The 20,530-nt window shown below is 54.8% G+C and overlaps 1 protein-coding gene across 1 annotated transcript in view; it reads left to right on the top strand.

Annotated features, from left to right (window-relative positions):
- The window catches only part of PLG (plasminogen), a 39,207-nt gene extending 18,678 nt beyond the window's left edge, over positions 1 to 20,529 (top strand). The window contains exons 10-19 of the mRNA XM_005875302.2: positions 487 to 646; positions 3,065 to 3,252; positions 5,408 to 5,556; positions 6,543 to 6,636; positions 9,359 to 9,479; positions 10,835 to 10,909; positions 11,982 to 12,122; positions 14,086 to 14,192; positions 19,225 to 19,370; positions 20,325 to 20,529. Of these exons, the coding sequence (XP_005875364.1) occupies positions 487 to 646; positions 3,065 to 3,252; positions 5,408 to 5,556; positions 6,543 to 6,636; positions 9,359 to 9,479; positions 10,835 to 10,909; positions 11,982 to 12,122; positions 14,086 to 14,192; positions 19,225 to 19,370; positions 20,325 to 20,486 (1,343 nt within the window). The 3' untranslated portion in view covers positions 20,487 to 20,529. The remainder of the gene's footprint in view (positions 1 to 486; positions 647 to 3,064; positions 3,253 to 5,407; positions 5,557 to 6,542; positions 6,637 to 9,358; positions 9,480 to 10,834; positions 10,910 to 11,981; positions 12,123 to 14,085; positions 14,193 to 19,224; positions 19,371 to 20,324) is intronic.
- Position 20,530: the final 1 nt, after the last annotated feature.

The following is a 20,530-nucleotide window of genomic DNA, read 5'->3' as shown; positions in this document are numbered from 1 at the left end:
CCCCCCCCAGTGCACAATTTTTTGTGCACCGGGCCTCTAGTATATATATAATTATATATACATATATTTTTAATATATATTTTTATTGATTTCAGAGAGGGAGAGGGAGAGATAGAAACATCATAATGAAAGAGAATCATGGATCGGCTGCCTCCTGCACACCCCCTATTGGGGATCAAGCCCGCAATCCGGGCATGTGCCATGACCAGGAATCGAACCATGACCTCCTGGCTCATAGATTGATGCTCAACCACTGAGCCAAGCCAGCCGGGCTTCCCCAAGTTTTACATTAAATATTTACCAAAAAACCGAGGTCTGAAAATTCTGGAATGTGACAGATCTGCTGTTTCCTTTGCGTGCCCATCCGCCTGCTGACCAGGAGCTGTGTGAACGCACACACAGAGGCTGCTGTTCTGGGACTGTCACTACTTCACACATCTCTCCGTCCTGGTCACTATTCACTGACTTCTTCCACTTCCTTTTCAGTCCCACCCGAGCAGACCCCCGTGGTCCAGGAGTGCTACCACGGCAACGGGCAGAGCTACCGCGGCACCTCCTCCACCACCATCACGGGGCGCAAATGCCAGTCCTGGTCGTCCATGACCCCGCACCGGCACTCGAAGACCCCAGACCAAATCCCCAACGCGTACGTCTTTGCTTTTTAACCGTCAGAGGAGCCGCGGCTCACCTGGGCTGGTTAGAAGGGACTGGTTTATGCTAACTTCTTAGACCCGAACTTCTCTCGGCTCCAGAATGCGGGTGAGGCACAGTATCTCCGGTGCCTTGTTTTTGAGCAAAAATTCCCCAAGAAGAGAAGTTGGAGGAGGGCTGTCTTTCCTGAGCAGTTTTGTAGAAGCCGGGGGGGTGGGACATATGGAGGGGTCACGGTCACACGAGTGGAAAGTTCAGGAAGACAAATGACCCGATGATTAGCAACGGAACCACCCACAACACCTGCTGCCACCAAGGCCGCCGTTCAGCTGTGGCATTGGGTCATAGCCCCTGACGTGACGTCTGTGTGGGCCCCTGGGTGGCGGTGTCTATAGCCTGACCTGTTCAGACCCATCGGGGCCCGAGTGTTACGGTCTGAGGGGACCTGAGGTGCCAGGACACAGAGAGGGAAAGCAGGAAGGCAGACGAGTCAGGGCGTAGACAGGTGCTGACCAAAGACCAGGGCTGAGCAGACAGCCTTTTTGCCAAAAATGGATAAGCCTTTGAACACCAACTGCTCAGCCACCTCTGGCTGGCTTCCTCCAATCGTGGGCCCCAGCCACGTGACTGAGGTATCTACAGGCATGGCCTCGGATTCCCACATTGCCTCATTGTTTCCGGCAGCCCCAGGTCATGGGTCTAGGCTGGAGAGGGGAGTCCACGGCTGAGAATCCCGCGAGGCTAGGGCAGTGTTCCGGGGAGGCCCTGGGGGACCGAACCACCAGCATCCCAGGTTCCTCACCTGCTGTTTCTTACCCAGCGTTTCCCGACTCCTCCCTAAGCCCTCAGCTCCCTCCGCTCCCTCAGCTCCCTGGTCTACCCGGATGTCTCTCTTCGCCCCTCTGTCCCACAGTTCTTCAGCCTCATCCTGTTCCCAGGCCCTGCGTGGCTGCAGCAAGGGAGGTGGGACAGGTGGGGGGAGTGAGGACAGTTCGGGTTCCTCCCGTCCCCCCAGAACGCACCCCATGGAAACGATGTCGGGCCTGGGAGCTAGTTTCCAGAAATCCCTCCAGCCCGGAACCGGCTCGATCCACCAGATGGAGTATTTGCAGTTACACTGTGCTCAGGGCTTCCCACTGGGAATGCGCAGCATTTAACCACAGCGTGAATGAACGGACTGGGAAGCTGCCGGGCGTGCCATCGTCTTCGCTGTCATTTCTTCCTCAGGGAGATACATTCAGTTCCAGCTTTCACTGCCCGATGTGGTCATATATAGAGACACAGACACAGATACAGAAGTATGTGTGTATGCATAGAAAAAAATCTAAAACACACACTTCAAAATCCATGTTGGTTATCTCTGGGAAACGTAGTTAACATTCCCAGGGGAAGGAGACATTCTGATACTTTCTTTACACATTTATATGCCATCTTAGCTTTTACATGGAGCATATATTAATTTGTATTTGTTAAATAAAAATTGTGATCTACTAGAGGCCTGGTGCATGCATTCATGCACCGGTGGGGTCCCTCGGCCTGGCCTGCGGGGAACGGGCTGAAACTGGCAGTCCAACATCCCCCAAGGGGTCCGGAGTGTGAGAGGGTGCAGGCCAGGCCGAGGGACCCCACTGGTACATGAATCTGTGCACCAGGCCTCTAGTGTGCATATAAGATCTTTGGTTAATCTCTTCCCGCCCTCCTGCTCTCCCCCCTTCCCTCTGAGATTCATCAGTCTGTTCCATGTTTCCATGCCTGTGCATTGAACGTCTGCCCCCTGGTGGTCAGTGCGCATCATAGCTACTGCCGGTTGGCCAGTTGCTTAGGCTTTTATATATATAGATTTAAAAGTTGTTTTGACATTGAGGACCTGTGCTTGTAGCACTGTAATAATTAACACCTTTGATATCTTTGATGGAAATATTGCAGTCACTTAAGACTTTGTTAAGGCTCTCTCTCTCGCTCGCTTTCCCCCTCCGCACCCCCCATTGTAAGCTCCCAGGGCCCTTCTTTGCCTCTGGAACTTGTTTCTGGAGCCCATTTCTTCTACCACTCACTTCGACCACTGTGACTTTCTAAGTAAACCTCCTCTTATTAAAAATAAGACTTTGACTCTAGCTGGTTTGGCTCAGTGAATAGAGCATTGGCCTGTGGACTAAAGGGTCCCAGGTTCGATTCTGGCCAAGGGCACATGCCCATGTTGCAGGCTCAATCCCCACCCCCCCACCCCCCAGTAGGGGGCATGCAGGAGGCAGCCAATCAATGATTCTCTCTCATCATTGATGTTTCTATCTCTCTCCCTTCCTCTCTGAAATCAATTTTTAAAAAAAGACTTTGTTAACACAACACTCAGAGGGTGCGGGGTGCCCCTGAGGACTCTCCCCCCCACTCACGCCCTCTCGTGTGGCATTCGCAGCGGCCTGACCATGAACTACTGCAGGAATCCCGACGGCGACAAGGGCCCTTGGTGCTACACCACCGACCCCAGCGTCCGCTGGGAGTTCTGCAACCTGAAGAAATGCTCAGAGACACAGGGGGCTGTCATGAACACCCCGCCCGAGGTCCCGCCTGTCAGTCCCCAGGGCTCTTCGGAAGCAGAAGCAGGTGAGACACGGTGGCCAGACTGTGCGCTTGGGCCCTGGGACGAAAGCCCGGGGAAGCGGATGGATGCAGAAGCTGGTTGCTGTGGGAACCTGAATACATGTGGAAGGAAGCCTCTCCTGTCACCGTGGGGGTGGGGCCGAGCTGCTGCTGCTGGTGGACAGGGGGTGAGCCCTGGGGACCAACTGGCTGTGGCCGAGGATGGCATAGTGAGCCGGGGGGTGGGAGGTTGGTAATGCTGGCATTAGCTGAAACAGGACATTCTATTTTTAAATTAAAAAAAATGTTTATTGATTTCAGAGAGGAAGGGCGAGGGAGAGAGAGAAACATCAATGATGGGAGAGAATCATTGATCAGCTGCCTCCTGCACGCCCCCTACTGGGGAATGAGCCTGCAACCCGGGCATGTGCCTTGACCAGGAATCGAACCGTGACCTCCTGGTTCATAGGTCAAGGCTCAACCACCGAGCAACCCCAGCCTGGCTGAAATAGAGCATTCTAGAAAAGCACGTCCCTCCTCCTCCATGGAGGAATAGGAAGGGTTAATTTGGCTCGGAACACACTGAATTGGGGAGCTAGGCAGGCGCATGAGGCTCCCAACAAACACTGCAGAAGTGGCTGTGCGGCCGCAGGGTCATCGGGCCACAACACGAGAAGGGGCTGTCCCCTGAGGTGGAGCCGAAAGTGGTCCCATCCTCCCTGCTCCCCGAGCACCTGGTCCTGTGGTTGCTGGGCAGCAGCGAGGCCTCTGGGCCTAGAGGGGTGGGGACACACAGGGGCTCCCTCTCCCCGCCCTGCATGAAAACCAGGGGTCGCACAGCTCATCTGGCCACTTTTGGGTCTTCAACACCTCCAGACGGTGGTGCTGAGAAGGACCAGGTTGGAAGTCGAGAGCCCCTCCTCCCTGAGGTGGGCTTGGCTCCCCCGCAATGTGGGGGCCTCGCCTGCTCCCCCCGGGACCGGTGAGCCACCTCTCCTTGCTCGGAGCCCCGCCTGGGGTCCCTCCTGGATAAACCTGAGGGGACCTCCCACGGTTCTCCCATGTGTCGGTGCCATATTTAATGCATGGGTGACCCACACGCCCTGGTCCTGGCAAATGTTGGGGTGCAGGCTGTCCAGCAAGGCCCCCTCCTCCCTGTTTGGATTTTCCAAGTGCACCGCCCCCCACCCCCACATGCGTCCCACATCCAATTCTCAGAGGGGTCCCGGGGAGCCCCCTCCCTAGGTTGGAGATGCAGGACAAGCCTGGGGAAGGCATCCCGTCACCCCGTTACCCTTTTCACCCCAGAGGGTGGGGACGCAAAGCACAGCTCCAGCCAAATAAGATTTTCTAGAAGAGCCTTTCCGTGTGCACCCCTTTATCTCCCCCCGCCCCGTGAGAGTGAGGTGCTCCAGAGCCGCCTAGCAGTTCACAACAGCATCTGCCCCGCAAATTCTCCCGGGCGCCGGCCGCCACTCAGCGGGGTCGAACCAATGAGCTCAGTGTCCTGGCCCAATTCCCACTCCAGCCCCTGCTCCACGCGCGGCTGTTTCCAAGCCCACGCGCACGTCGGGTAAAGTGTTAGTCGGGTAACGTGTTAGACGGGTAATGTGTTAGACGGGTAACGTGTTAGACTGGTAACGTGTTAGACGGGTAACGTGTTAGACAGTAACATGTTAGATGGGTAACGTGTTAGACCGGTAACGTGTTAGACAGGTAACGTGTTAGACGGGTAACATGTTAGACAGTAACATGTTAGACGGGTAACATGTTAGACTGGTAACATGTTAGATGGGTAACGTGTTAGACCGGTAATGTGTTAGACGGGTAACGTGTTAGACAGTAACATGTTAGATGGGTAACGTGTTAGACCGGTAATGTGTTAGACCGGTAATGTGTTAGACTGGTAATGTGTTAGATGGGTAACGTGTTAGACGGGTAATGTGTTAGATGGGTAACGTGTTAGACGGGTAACGTGTTAGACCGGTATCGTGTTAGACGGGTAACGTGTTAGACCGGTAACGTGTTAGACGGGTAACGTGTTAGACAGCGCCCACCACCCCAGCCTCCCGGGCTCTGCATGGTGCGCCCACAGGGCCCGACATTGGAGAACCTGCCGCCGCCGCGCTTGTGCCTCATCCCCGGTCCACGGAGCCTGACCTGCGCCCTCTCCCCGCAGACTGCATGCTGGGCAACGGGAAGGGGTACCGGGGCAAGAAGGCCACCACCGTGGCCGGCACCGCCTGCCAGGCCTGGGCCGCCCAGGAGCCCCACAGACACAGCATCTTCACGCCGGAGACGAACCCACGGGCCGGGCTGGAGAAAAACGTAAGCCGCTCTCGCGCCTTTCGCTGACCGACCTTTGCAAACAGAACCGGTTCTGTTGCGGCGAGGCAGCCTGGACTGATCTTCGGTGTGTGTGTGTGGGGGGGGGGGCATGCGGGGTTTCGGGGGCCGAGCCTGCAGCAGGAGCAGCACTGGTACCGTCAGCACAGGAGGCAGCCCGGCCACCCCTGCCGCAGGCCTCACTCCCGCTGCTCTTCCCATTTGGGTGGGCCATTGGGATAGTAGGATTTCCCAGTCTCTCACACTTTCTTTAAATTTTTTTTAAAACGATATATACATATATATATATTTAATTGATTTCAGAGAGGAAGGGAGAGGGAGAGAGAGAGAGAGAAATATCAATGTTGAGAGAGAATCATGGATCAGCTGCCTCCCGCACGCCCTGCACTGGGGATGGCGCCCACAACCCGGGCATGTGCCCCAACTGGGAATTGAACCATGACCTCCTGGTTCATAAATCGATGCTCAACCACTGAGCCGCGCCAGCCGGGCCGCTCACACTTTCCGGCTTACTTCGGGGCATGCATAGGAAGGACCAGGAGACACAGCCTCTCATGGCTTGACCACGGACGGTGCCCAGCCCAGGGCATCCGCATATCTGAGCCACCAGCAAGCAGGCTCCGTGGTGACCCAGGCACAGCATGAGTCAATCGTGCCCCGTGGTCCTATTGCGGCACCTCTACCGCCTCCGCCCACAGGAGTTCGCTTTTACAGTCCCCAGGTTAAGTCCCCTGAGAGGCTCTACCCTCCCTCCGGGGCGTGGCCTCAAGGCTGGAGCTCCTTTGGGACAAGGAGACATGACCAATGGGCTGGAATGAGTCAGAGCATCCTAAAGTTTACACCCCCCACCCCCCACAAAGGAGCGCTTACCTTCCCTCTTCTGAGGCAGCATGACTGCCCGTGCCCAGGCCCCCCTCTCCGCCCCGTGCACGCCGTCCCCCCACCCCTGAGCAGCGCCTCTCTTCCAGTACTGCCGGAACCCCGACGGCGACGTCAACGGGCCCTGGTGCTACACGACGGACCCCAAGAAGCTGTTCGACTACTGCGACGTCCCGCAGTGCGGTAAGCTGGCTTCATGTCTGAAGGGAACCGACTTCTCGGATACAGGCAGCCTCGCCTCCTTCATGCGGGTCTGACAGAGAAGGGCTTGCGAGCCGGGCTTTCCGCTGGGCTGCCCTCCCCCTCCACCCCCGCCCGCCTGCCCCCCGCCCAGCCTCCTCCCTGAGCCCTCTCTTCATCATTGAAGATGCCCACCTTAAACATAAGGTATTTACTTATATTCACTTACTTTAAATTACGTATTTGTTGGTTGAATGATTTTAATAATGCATTTCAATTCCACCACCACGTTCAGTTCAGATAAGAAATAAGTAAAAATAAAGAGAAACTTTCGATTCTGTTCTGAATGGAGAACGGGACAGCGGTGCTCTCTGTAGCTACCCTTTCTTAGCGCATCTGTGAGGCCTGCTCCGTCCGTTCGAGGCTCAGCAGCAGGAACTAAGCTCAGCGCCAGAGTAGCATGTCATAAATGTCATAATGTTGCGTGTTTCCTGTTTAAAAAGACGTTTCTATGTGGATGCGCAGCACAGGCCGCGACAAAGGGAAAGTTATTTGGGAAATTCAGGCTCCAGGTTCGAGAGAGGGTAGAGTCTCTGGTGGGGACGGAAAGAAACCCCCCGCAGTGTCGTTATGAACAATGACTTACGCTCACGTTGCTGAGGATCTGAAGGGCGCCAGGCAACAGGAGAGCATTTGTTGACCCTGAACTGTCCTGGGCACGAGCAGGTGCCACCAAGGATGGACACTGACCTTTCCTCCTGGACCCTGCGCCCGGCGGGGGGGAGCAGGCGGGAGGGAAGCAGTGTAGGTGGCGATGTGTTATCTCTGGGCCCTCGGTGAGTCTGGGAGGCTCCCGGGAGGGCGGTCCGGAGCCTGGCTGGGAGAGGTAATAGTTCAGGTCAGGGCAAATTAGCCTTGCTACTTACAATCACATACACACATCTCTATATATAAAAGCCCAGTATGCTAAGTGTCTGACCGATCGGTTGACCGTTTGGTCAACCGCTCGACCAGTCGCTATGACAGGCACTGACCACCACACAGACGCTCCGACTGGTAGGTGAGCTTGCTGCTGGGGTCCGGCTGATTGGGACTGGGTGAGATGGGCCGGACACGCCCTGGAACCCTCCCATGGTCCCTCCCTGGCCAGCCAACCTCCCACGGTCCCTCCCTGGTTGGCTGGCTCCTATTGGCTCCAATGGGGACTGGGCAAGACAGGCCAGACACGCCCTGGAGCCAACCTCCCACGGTCCCTCTCCGGCCTCTAAAATATTGTTTCTAATTAATTTCCTTTCAATGTGTACAAATTTGTGCACCAGGCCTCTAGTGTGTACATATGTGCACACAGAGACTCCCATTTAAAAATACCCTATTACCAAGTTTTATATATAGTCCTGATGTCAAATTTATACACAATTCACCATTCGTTTTTTTTATAACAGCTATTTCTCTTGAGTTAATGGTTGCACACAACATTATCTTTTCTTACTAGGATTATAGAAGTCTTCATATATGCACACGTTTGCTTTATTTATCAGTAAGTGTGCTTTTAGGTTAGTTTACTGAAAAAGATATGGATATGTGTTCTTACAGATTTTGATTGATTTGAATAATGTACTGAGCAAGATCATTATGGAAAGATTTGGTGTTCATTTAATAAATGTAGAGCTTAAAAAAAAGTACCCTATTGCCTTTCAAGCAGGGATGGCACTGTGGTTTTCAGAGAGCTGTCCATAGTTCGGTGGAGGTGGTGGCGGTGACAGTGATATGTGGCTAAAGTTATAGGTCAGATTAACAAGGTGTGTCGGTCAAGGTCGTCTAGGACAGTGGTTGGCAAACTGCGGCTCGGCGAACCATGGCTCACGAGCCACAGGCGGCTCTTTGGCCCCTTGAGTGTGGCTCTTCCACAAAATACCGACTTCTGCGCATGGGCCACGAAGTTTCAATCGCACTGTACATGTGTACCCACATGTGGTATTTTGTGGAAGAGCCACACTCAAGGGGCCAAAGAGCCGCATGTGGCTTGCGAGCTGTGGTTTGCCGATCACGGGTCTAGGAGAAGCCATCATTCTCATGCCTAACTACACCAATTTACTTCATCGCTTCCCCCCGATAATAGAAAGTGCTTACATCTTCTTGAATGGAGAAGGTTCTGTGTTGCCTTCTACTACTTTTCAAACTTAGAGAAAGATATTCCAAAACATGCTTATGGGATGTGTTTTATTGTTTGCTTGTTTATTTTACTTTTGAAATTCTTTAAGAGCTTTCTTTACTTTTCTCTTTTCTTTATTTTTTTTATATTGAGCTTATTGGGGTGACATTGGTTCACAAAACCATACAGGTTGCCAGTGTACAACTCAAAGCATCATCTGCCCACGCACTGTGCGCCCCTCGCCCCGAGCAAAGTCTCCTTCCGCCTCTGCCCACCTCCCCGCAGCCCTCCCCCACCCCCTTCCCTGGCCATCACCACCCTGCTGTCTGTGTCTACGTGTAATGTATATACTTGTTGATTTATCCCTTCACCGTCTTCCATCCAGTCCCCAAGCCCCTCCCCTCTGACAGCTGCCAGTCTGTTCCACGCGTCCAGGCCTCTTGCTAATAGTCTGGGCTTTGAGGTGTCAAACACTCAGTGCTTTGACGCCTCACGCGCCACTCACTCACCGTGAGCTGTGTGACAGCAGGGTCACCTCTCACTTCAGACGCGACTCTCTTTCCTGTCCCGCAGCGTCCTCGTCCTTTGACTGTGGAAAGCCCAAGGTGGAGCCGAAGAAGTGCCCCGGAAGGGTCGTAGGTGGGTGCGTGGCCAACCCACACTCCTGGCCGTGGCAGGTCAGCCTTCGAACAAGGTAACGGCACTTCTAGAAACGATGCGTCCATCCTTCTGTGTGAGCCCGCAAACCCGTCTACACCCGCGCTCAGCCCACAGCTCAGGCTCAGCGCCGGCCTCTGCATTCTCCTCAGGAGGAAGGGAAGCTAGGACATAAAGGATTTGCTTTTTCTAGGGTCTCTGCTTTGAAAATAGCCAGAACTGGGGTCTTTTCCTTGATCCGGGCAGCTACCATTAAGGTGTGTAGAGGCCACAATTCCCAAGAGCCAGTATTGCCGGGAAAGTATTGAAGATTCCTTGTAAGATGAAGAGCAAAACCTAACTATAGGGATGTGACAGCTGGCGGGGTACCAAGACCCAATTCCCTGTGGTCCATCCCAGATGCAGATTTCAGCGATTTCATTCCGAGGGGCTCGCCCGGCCGCGAACACACCTCCTTTCGCGTAGGGTAGCTCCCGCTCCCCACAAGCGAGCAGTGACCAGCTCTGACCCCACAGAACCCTGGGCAGTTTGGGTCATTTCAGTGGCCTCTGCCTTCAGTGAGCTCAGGCCGCCTGGTGACGGTGGAAAGTGCACAGGTGACACGGCTGCTTCCCCGTCTCCTTTCTGCGCCCGGGCCCCTGCGCTCCGGTGCTGGCAGCCTCCCCCACGAGCCTCCCGCCCCGGGCTCGCCAGGTGCCTCCGCTCAACGCGAGTCCATCTGTCTCCCGGTGTTGCGCGGCGTTTCTGTCCTTGGCCTCATCACTTAGTAACTGCGCTCGGCACAGCCTCCGCCTGTCACGCTTCACATCCGTCTTCCCACACTGCGCGGGGTCTCCTCCTGACATCAGCGGGCCCGCCATCGCCCGCACTGTGTGCTCCCTTCCTTCCGCGCTCTTTTCATGAGCTACCCGTGCCGGGAAGTCCTGGGATGTAAACGATTAGGAGCCATCTCCCCCTCGAGAGGGAATTCTCTCGGGCAAAATCAGCAAGTCCCGGAACCAGGCTACTCAGAGTCACCTCGGGCCGCCTGAGAAGGACTCGCCAGGTCTCGCATGGATCTTGCCAAAAGGAAAGGAAAGAAATGAAAGGGATGGTTTTGCCGGGTCCCTTCTGTTCAAGTCCAGGGCTGCCCAGTCAGAGCCAAGGGCTGGGGCTTCATGTTGGAGCCCCGTGGGTTTGCTCGTCTGGGGACAGCTGTCCCCGAGCCTCCCCAGCCACCGTAAAGAGTGCTGTGGATGGAACCTTCTGGAACTCAGCCCCTACCGTCCTGATGACGGGCCGGTGGCCTTTCCTTTGGGAACATCACACTAACAAAAGTAACTGAGCACTGCTTCCGGCTTCCTGTAGGACAGAGCATGAGATCTGAACTCAGCTCTCGGCCTGTCCCCCCAGATTCCGGATGCACTTCTGCGGAGGCACGCTGCTGTCCCCGGACTGGGTGCTGACCGCCGCCCACTGCCTGGAGAGGTAGGTGCGGGGATGGCTGGCGCGAGGACTCGGCTGGCAGACTTCCCGCCTGTGTCCTTCCCTGTCCCCTCCCGCCCTTCCTCCGATGGCCATGACACTGGGCACCGGGGAGTGGGTGTGGAGAGCCTGAGGCAGAGCTGTCAGGGCCATCGGATGGGAGAGGACGGGAGTGTTTCCAGGGGGAAACAAAGGAGAAAGACCAGCTCAGGGGGGTAGGCAGGAGAGAGCCGTGCGTGGCACGGGCACAGGTGCCCGAGTGACCACTGACACGGGGCCTGCCCTTGTGCTGACTCTAGTGTCGGTCCCATCTACCAGAAGCATCGCCGAGAACATTCCTTAACAGCGAGGCTCGGTCAATGGTGACCTTTCTTTTTTTTTAAAAAAAAATCTTTTTAAAATTGATTTCAGAGAGGAAGGGAGAGGGAGAGAGAGATAGAAACATTAATGATGAGAGAGAATCATTGATTGGCTGCCTCCTTTACGCCCCCGACTAGGGATTGAGCCTGCAATCGGGGTATGTGCCCTTGACTGGAATCAAACCTGAGACCCTTGAGTCCACAGGTCGACGCTCTATCCACTGAACCAAACCAGCCGGGGCCTTTCTTTTTTTATTTTTTACTAGTGGCCCAATGCACGAAATCCATGCAAGGGGCTCGGCCCTTGCAGCTCCGGCTTCGTCCAGAAGGTTGTCCAGAAGGTCGTTCGGCTGTCCAGTCTAATTAGCACATTACGCTTTTATTATTATAGATTATTTCTTTTGTTAATCCTCGCCTGTGGATGTTTTCCATTGATTTTTAGAGAGAGTGGAAGGGAGGGGGAGAGACACACAGAGAGAGAAACATTGATGTGAGAAAGACACATTAATTGGTTGCCTCCCGCACACACTCCGACCAGGGCTGGGGATCGAGCCTGTCACTGAGGTATGTGCCCTTGACCGGAATGGAACCCCCACAGGCTGATGCTCAGAGGAAACTGGGGAGCCAAGTGTCTGGGGGACATGCTGTCTGGCTCAGAAGGGCGCCCAGTGAAGGGGCTGCCCACCCTTCGCTGCTCACGGCACCGCTTTTTCCAGGTCCTCTCGGCCTTCGTCATACAAGGTCATCCTGGGAGCGCACCATGAGCAGAACCTGGAGGCGGACGTGCAGGAGAGGGACGTGTCCAAGCTGGTGCTGGAGCCCACGCGGGCTGACATAGCGCTGCTGAAGCTGAGCAGGTGCCCGCCCCACGCGCGTGTCCGGGAGGCGTGGACATTGCCGCTCCTGCCCGGGTTCCTGGCGAAACAGGGCGGGGAGGGGGAAGGGGGGAGGGGTGCACGGGGGCTGCTCCGTCCTGGCTATGGTCTTGGCAAAGGTGCCACGACTCAGTTTTCTCGCGTGAAAAAGAGTTGAAACACGAGGTGCATGGTGACCCCTAAACTCTCACTGGAGGGTCATGGTCAGCCAACAGACATCCAGAGAATTCCTCCAGCGTCTGGCTGACCGCCTCCTCTCAGCGTGGTGGTGTGTGTGGGGGACTCAGAGGAGACTGATATTCCAGAACATTAAGAACCCAGACAGGACCTCACACACCCCGCACAGATGGAAGGCCTCCTTCCGAGCGCCGGCTTCGCTTTTCCTGCGGAAACGGTGCAGGGACATCAGGCCTGGACACCGGCGGCTGCCTATGCCGCTGAGTGAGCAGGACTTGGAAGCAGGTCCCAGGGAGGCAGCTGAGGCAGCAGACGGCGCTTTTGAGAACAGACATGATAGGGACAGTCACCAAGGCCCCCACACGTCAGCGTGGGACGGGCTCCCGGGACAGGGGGACCCGCCAACAGTGAGGACAGGCCAGGCCGCACGAGGCCGGCGCCCGCGTCTGAATGCCCCCCTGCTGGTGTGGGCAGGAACACCTCTGGGTATTCGGGGCAGTGCCCTGAGGCCTGACCCTCGGGGGCGCGTGGACGCTCCAGAGAGGGAAGAAAGGGCTGCTGGCTTAGCCTGAACAGGAGCTCATCCCCTCCTTTCCCATGGTCCTTCGAGGGCCACCCGGAGGACCCCCTGGCTCAAATTTGGGGTTCTGGGAGTGTTCTCTGTAGATTGGAATGTTTGAGCTTCAGACTCATCCACTCCATGCCCTCCACCCCAGGTGTCTAAGGCAGTGGTTCTCAACCTTCCTAATGCCGCGGCCCTTTAATACAGTTCCTCATATTGTGGTGACCCCCAATTTCATTGTTACAAATTGAACATAATTAAAGCATAGTGATTAATCACAAAAACAATATGAAATTATATGTGTTTTCCGATGGTCTTAGACGACCCCTGTGAAAGGGTCGTTGGACCCCCAAAGGGGTCGCGACCCACAGGTTGAGAACCGCTGGTCTAAGGCATAGAAGGGAACCCCTAGAGTGACATCTGCAGGGTCACCCATATGAGAGGCTGGGTCTATGCTGGTGACCCCAAGAGGGAGTGTCTGCTTCCAAGTTGGCGGCCATGGTGATTCCTAATCAGATTCGGGCGTCTCTCATCTCCCTTCTGTTTTCCTCGTGAACAGAACGGAATCCAGCCTGGACGTGGGGGTTCTGGTGGTTAAGATGCCCTGGAGCCCTACGACCTGTGAAGGCTCTTGGGAAACAATGCCCTTTTGCTTATGCGAGTGTTTCCGGTCCTCCTTCACTTGGTGCCTAGTTATGGTTTCCCCACCATCATGGTGTGGAGACTCATAGAGGAAACAGAGAATTCAAAAGATGGGCAACTCGCTCACGGTCACATGATGCATTTGCTCTAATGGGCGCCGTGTGTTAGCACCTCAGCGGGACGTGCACCTGCTGCCGGGAGCCTGTGAAGTGGATATAGAAGCAGGTCCTTGGTCCAGGGTGCAGTGCCCAGAATGGGCATGAGAGGGGTCTTCGTCACCCCCACTCCCACCGCTGGGAACTCACCAATGAAGTGTCACTATGGATTCTTGTCCGTAACGGGTGCCTTTGTAACAAATGTTCTGTTTGTCTCACCCATAAGCTCCTATAGGCAAAGGTGAGGGTGGAAGCTGTTCTCCAGGCTGGCCTGTGCCAGGGCATCAAGGAGATGCCAGCTCGGAGGGTCTGGGCTTCGGGCAGGTGGCCTCTGGTTGTGGGTGACCACCGACGAGCAGCAGGAGTCTCAGGCAGGGCAGTCAAATGTCACATCTGTGCTTCCTTCCAGCCCTGCCATCATCACCGACAAGGTGATCCCGGCGTGCCTGCCATCCGCCGACTACGTGGTCGCTGACCGGACGGTCTGTTACATCACTGGCTGGGGAGAAACCCAAGGTGAGGTCAATTCCGTGACTCGCTTAATGAACTCCTTCCGGCCTACAGCCTTCGTGAGAAAAGGAGCATTTGCACAAACTCCTATCAGTCGGCGAGGTTCACCGCCTCCTGACTCAGTCTGGGCCCTGCCCACGTCTCCATTCTCAGCATCCAGGGCCACGGCCAGGGAGCCGGAGAGTTTCTCTGAGTCTCTGTCTTAGCCCATAAATTCAACGTTGATACTGCGTCCCAGGTAAGCAGGGCCTTGATACAAGCCTATGACTGCAGGGTGTGAGGGTATTTCTCATGTGAAGTTAGCCACGCTGAGTTCTCTAGCAGATGCAAAACAACTAAAATCACAGTTCAACTAGAGGCCCGGTACAGGAAAATTCATGCATTGGAGGGGGTGTCCCTCAGCTCGGCCTGCCCCCTCTCACAGTCCGGGAGCCCTCAGGGGTGGGAGGCGACCCGGCGATCAGGGGAAGGTGACACCCATCACACCTCTGCTGTTGCCACTGCTGGCAGTGCAAGCCTTGGCCGGCCCTGGTTACCTGAGCCTCGGGTGGCCCTGGGCGGCTGGGCAACCTCCATCCGAGGCTTGCCTGTGCCTCGGACGTCGGCTGGGCAGCTGATATCTGAGGTTTGTCTGTGCCTCAGGCTGGCCCTGGGTGGCTGGGGCCTGAGGGAGGATCTAGCTGCACGCCCTGGTGGGGCTGAAATGACTGGGGGACTCCGGCGGGGCTGAGGGGACTGGGCACCGCCATCTTTGTGATGGTGTGATGGTCAATTTGCATATTCCCTCTTTATTAGATAGGATTAGTCTCCCCAGATACCCCACATGTCTGGTGTATGTGTGGGGAGACAATGGGGGTGGAACAGACTGACAGCTGAACTGGGGGTGGGACAAGCTGACAGTTGCTTTAGGGGTGGGACAAACTGACAGTTGTTTAGGGGTGGAACAGATTGACAGTTGGGTGGGGGTGGGGCAGATTGACAGCTTGGGGAAAGTAAGAAAGGCTCCCGTTCTAGTAGGGACTTGCTATTGGCTTACGGGGTGAGGGTGAGAAAGGAAACATTTGTGCAGGTCCTGTCCTGGCCTAGGGGACGCTGTCCTCGCTCTGCAGTGCACCCCAGTAATAATGACACCCCTGACTCGGGCCTAGGAACATGTGAGAGCGTCCGAGGTCTCTGCCTCGCTTTCTCAGAAGTGGTGGTGAGTCAGGAGTCCTGGAAAATTGTCCTGGCTCTGCCCTCGCTGGCAAGCTGGACAGTCCCCTTACCTCTGATCCACTTGGTGTCTCACCCTCATCTGCAAGATGAGTTGCCAAGCAGTGCTGTCCATGTTAGCCTTTTGCATGAGCTTTCATTTGAAAAAAGGTTTTGTGGCTTTAAACAGGTTGAAAACGCCTGGTCCAGATCCTTTCAAACTTGCCTTCCTATTTCGGCACTTTCCCTGCTGTCTGAGACCTGCCTCCGGGGTGTCCCATGGCCCCCCATCTGCTTGCGGAGGCGGCGGACATTGAGGAGTAAAGGGAAACTTGCAAAGGAAGCACTACTATGGGTGTTCCACACTGGTTCACTCTTTGGTTTTAAAAAATTTAAAGGCCACAAATCCCTGTGCGTCCGGCATGTCCGTTCTGATTTTGCAAAGGAAGGATCCGAGGCTGAGAAGGCGCAGGGGTTGTGGGTGGTTGAGGAGGCAGACACACCCAAGGCAGGACCGCGACTCCCACTGGTCAGCTGCGGGACTCAGAAAAGCCACAGACTCTTTTTGGACTTGTTTCCTCGGCTGGAAAATGGGCTTCAGGGCGAGTGTGGGGGAAGCGATGAGAGGAGCGGATAAGGCACCGAGCAGCTGAGTCATGTTAATGACGGGAGTGCAGTGTTCCCATGTGACTCTCTAGCAATGGTGAAAATCCAGTGCAGACTGCATTAATCCGAAAAAGGGACTTCTTAGTGAGCCGCAAACCTGCTGGCTGATGAAAGCATGGACTCAAGGTCGTATAGATCCGGATGTGAGTTCTGTCCCATCTACCTCCACGCGACATCAGGAAGTTATTTAATCTCTCTGAGCCTCAGTTTCCTCATCTGTACCACCTTATAGAGTCACTGTGAGCATTAATATGCTGCATATGGAATTCCCAGTGATTTGGAGATGGTATTCCAGCAGCTCCTGTGCTTAGATAACCACCATCACCATCACCACCATTATCATCATCAAGCTCCAACCCTCCCCATCATCACCATAATCATCACATCATCACGCCCATAATCACCACCATCACCATCATCAACATCACTACCCTCACCCCCATAATCACCATCATCACCACCACAACCATCAACATCACTATCATCATCCTCATCATCACCATTATCATCAAGCTCCAATCCTCCCCATCATCACCACCATCACCACCACAACCATTTATACCATCACCATCATCACCATAATCATCACCATAATCATCACCATCATCACCACAACAATCATCACCATCACTATCATCACCCCCCATCATCACCATAATCATCACCATCATCACCCACCAACATCACCACCATCACCACCATGACCATCATCACCACCACCATCCCCACCATAACCATCATCACCACCACCATCACCACCATAACCATCATCAATATCACCATCATCACCATAACCATCATCAATATCACCATCATCACCATTATCATCAAGCTCCAACCCTCCCCATCATCACCATAATCATCACCACCATCACCACCATGACCATCATCACCACCACCTTCATTACCATCATCAAGCTCCAACCCTCCCCATCATCACCTTCATCAGCATAATCACCACCATCACAATAACCATCAAGGAACCTGTGTGTAGCTGAGCCCTGATGGAACCCAGCCTGCCTGACCCGCAGGCCCATTCGCTGTTCCTGTCCCCCCACCACCCACACTCTTCTGCACACCCTCCTGCCCTGGGCGCCGGTCTCTCGGGCCTCACTCACGTGTCTGCTGGGAAGTGACTCTCATAGACTCGCTGCACCAGGAGGAGTCACAAAACTTGAGCCAGGGTGTTGACCGTTTTCCTACACGTCAACAGTGACCTCCGATCAATCCATGTTGCCTCGGCCTCTTGGTGTGGGGTCAGAATTCTCCCCTCTCCCTGCAGCCCCCAGATGTTCCCTGGCTTCGCTGCTCCAAAGCAAGGTAGACCCGTGTTCAGGCCGAGGGGCCATTCCTGCCAGCCCCTCATCAGCAATCCCAGAGGCTCTCAGGGATCCTGCTTCCCCTCCTCCCGCCCCAGCAAGGCATCTGGTCCCAAGTCACTTCCAGCCCCAGAAATGCAATTCCCACAGTGGCCACCGGATGGCATCGCGTCCGCACAGACCACATCCCCCCCTTACACAGTGGGTGTGCCACCAGCACCCGCAGGTCTGTCCAGCTCAGAAAGCAGGTGCAGGAGCAGGACACTCGAGTGACCTGGTTCCACACCGTGACTCCTCCAACAGTGCTGCCCAGCGCTGCGGGCCAGGCCTTCCTCTCCGGCCCCGCAGGGCTGTCCTCCCTGCTGTCCACCCCAGACGAGCATGTGCTCGCTGACCCCGAGACAATTTTCCCAGTTACTCAAGGTCTTTGGAGACGAGAGCACCTCATCTCTTGGCCGCTCCGTGCTCGCAAAGCAAGGATTTTTGCAAAACTAGTGAAAACTGGGCTTGCAACATCGGAAATCTGGGGGATTTGTGAGGCGTACCGGGGCGTGTCCGTTTGGAAAAAAATGCTTTTTCTCTGGCGTGGTTGCCAGGGCTCTATTTCAATTTTCCAAAGTAAAAAAAAAAAAAGGCAGTTCTTCCCCAGAAAAGAATACAGTGAGTACAACAAGCATACAGGAGAACGTTTACTCTCCCTCATTGTAAAAGAAATGTACATTAGGAAATGAATTAGGATCATTTCCACCTATTATATCACCAAATCTTTTAAAAATGTTAAATACCCACGAGGGTGTGGGGGAGTGACCTTTTTCTAGTGACATTTTACACTGTCATGCCCTTTGAAAAATAATTTGGCGATGTTTTGGGAGCCATAAATATGTCTACAACATTCTTGGGAACTTGGACTTAAAAATATTAAGGAATATTAATAAACCGTATGAACAAACGTGTAGAACATGGAAGGAACATTGGCCAGCGAGCATGGTAGTCGAGAATTTGGGCAACAATGTCACAAAACCAGGTTCAAATCCCGGCTTCACTAGCTCCTCGCCGGGAAATCTGGGGCAAAATCCACTCTCGCTAAACCTCAGTTCCCTTCACGGCACAACGGGACTGACCAGCGTGCCCCTCCCGGGGGACTATGAGAGGGTTCAGGGGCATCCATCACAGCCCGAGCTTGGGCCTGGAAAGGTTAATTCTCGGTGAATGACAGCTACGCTTCTCTTTGGAAATGCTGTGGTAAAACACATGTAACAAAATCTACTGTCTTTACGATATCCGGCGCGATTCACTGGCATTTAGCACATTCACAGTGTTGTGCAACCGGCACCACCATTTCCAGAAAACTTTCCTCACCCCGAAGAGGAACTCCATACCCGTTAAGCAGTCACTTCCCATTAAAATAACAATTATGAAGATTGCAACATTGTAACCAAGTCCGTGTTATATAACGCGGGAAAAAATGAGGTATAAAACTGCGATATCAGTAGTAAAAGCAGCATATAAAAAAGCCCGAAAGGGAACAGACAAAAATAGCATCCGCTGTGATGTTTCTCAATCTCTCTTTACAAAATACAAAATCATTTCTTTATCGTGAAAAAGGGAGAGAGAAAAGAAACCAAAGACGACAAGGCAACCGCCCCCCCCCCCGCCAGCCCCCAAAACCCAGAAGCCGGAGCATGCAATCCAGGCCCGGGGACCAGGAACGCTTACATCCTGTTCACCCACCCAAGAGTCAAACAGACAAAGGAGCCAGGGGGTTAGGAGCTGACTCGTACCTACCATCGCCGCCCGGTGGTTCTGGAACTTTCCTTGTGAGCACGTGCGGGACGCAGTAACCGGTCTTCCATCTGAAACAGGCACCTTCGGCGCCGGCCTCCTCAAGGAGGCGCAGCTGCCCGTGATCGAGAACAAGGTGTGCAACCGCTACGAGTACCTGAACGGCAGGGTCAAGTCCACAGAGCTCTGCGCTGGGCTCTTGGCCGGGGGCGCCGACAGCTGCCAGGTAAGAGGACAGAGGTGGTCACTCCCTCGGTGGCCTGTTTTTGCCCCTTAGACCCTGTGGCCCCAAAGCTGCAACGTTGGGGAGGACCTGCCCCCCACAGGCCATGTGTGGAGTCTGAAGGTCGCCCAGCAGCCCTGCAGGCCTGGCCCCGATGCTGAGTCAGATCACCTAGGGCAGCGGTTCTCAACCTGTGGGTCGCGACCCCTTTGGGGGTCAAACGACCCTTTCAAAAGACCATCGGAAAACACAGGTATAATTACATATTGCTTTTGTGATTAATCACTATGCTTTAATTACGTTCCATTTGTAACAATGAAAATACATCCTGCATATCAGATATTTACATGACGATTCATAACAGTCGCAAAATTACAGTTATGAAGTAGCAATGAAAATAATTTTATGGTTGGGGGTCGCCACAACATGAGGAACTGTATTAAAGGGTCGCGGCATCAGGAAGGTTGAGAACCACTGACCTAGGGCGACCGACCGTGGGGACCTGAGCTCCAGCCGGGTGTAGGGAGTGTGAGGGACCGGCACTGCCCCAGCTCACACACCTTCCAGGATCCCATGGGCGGGACTTGGGGTGGCCGTCCAGGCAGGAGACCCGGAGAGGGACAGCGGCCCCGGCTTCTCCTCGGCGGCTCCTGGGGTGACTCTGCACAAGAGAACCCCGAGGCAGGAGGGAGGCAGGAGGGAGGCAGGAGGGAGGCAGGAGGGAGGCAGGAGGGAGGAGGACAGACATTTGCTCCCCTGCAGACGGCACCCGGTGGGGTCTGTTGAACAGACTCTGCCAGGCACAGCGATGCCCACACAGCACGTTAGGACCTGCCTCTCTGGCTGCCAAGGGGTGTTGAGATACTGAGAAAACTCCCACTTGGGAAAAGGAGGGTCACCCCCAAAATACAAGGCTGCCGGTGGGGCCTCACCGGGCTCCTCCCTCCCTCTGTGCAGGGCGACAGCGGGGGGCCGCTGGTCTGCTTCGAGAAGGACAAGTACATTTTACAAGGAGTGACTTCTTGGGGTCTCGGCTGTGCTCGCCCCAACAAGCCTGGCGTCTATGTCCGCGTCTCAAGGTTTGTCAAGTGGATCGAGGAGACCATGAAAAACAATTAGTGGCTGGGAGGCGCGGGACGCGTGGCGGACGCAGGCGCTGGGAC

Source organism: Myotis brandtii, unplaced genomic scaffold (assembly GCF_000412655.1).
Source record: "Myotis brandtii unplaced genomic scaffold, ASM41265v1 scaffold458, whole genome shotgun sequence".
Classification (NCBI taxonomy): Eukaryota; Metazoa; Chordata; class Mammalia; order Chiroptera; family Vespertilionidae; genus Myotis; species Myotis brandtii.
The sequence above is the reverse complement of the archived record's forward strand: the minus strand, read 5'-3'. Positions and strand labels throughout refer to the sequence as shown.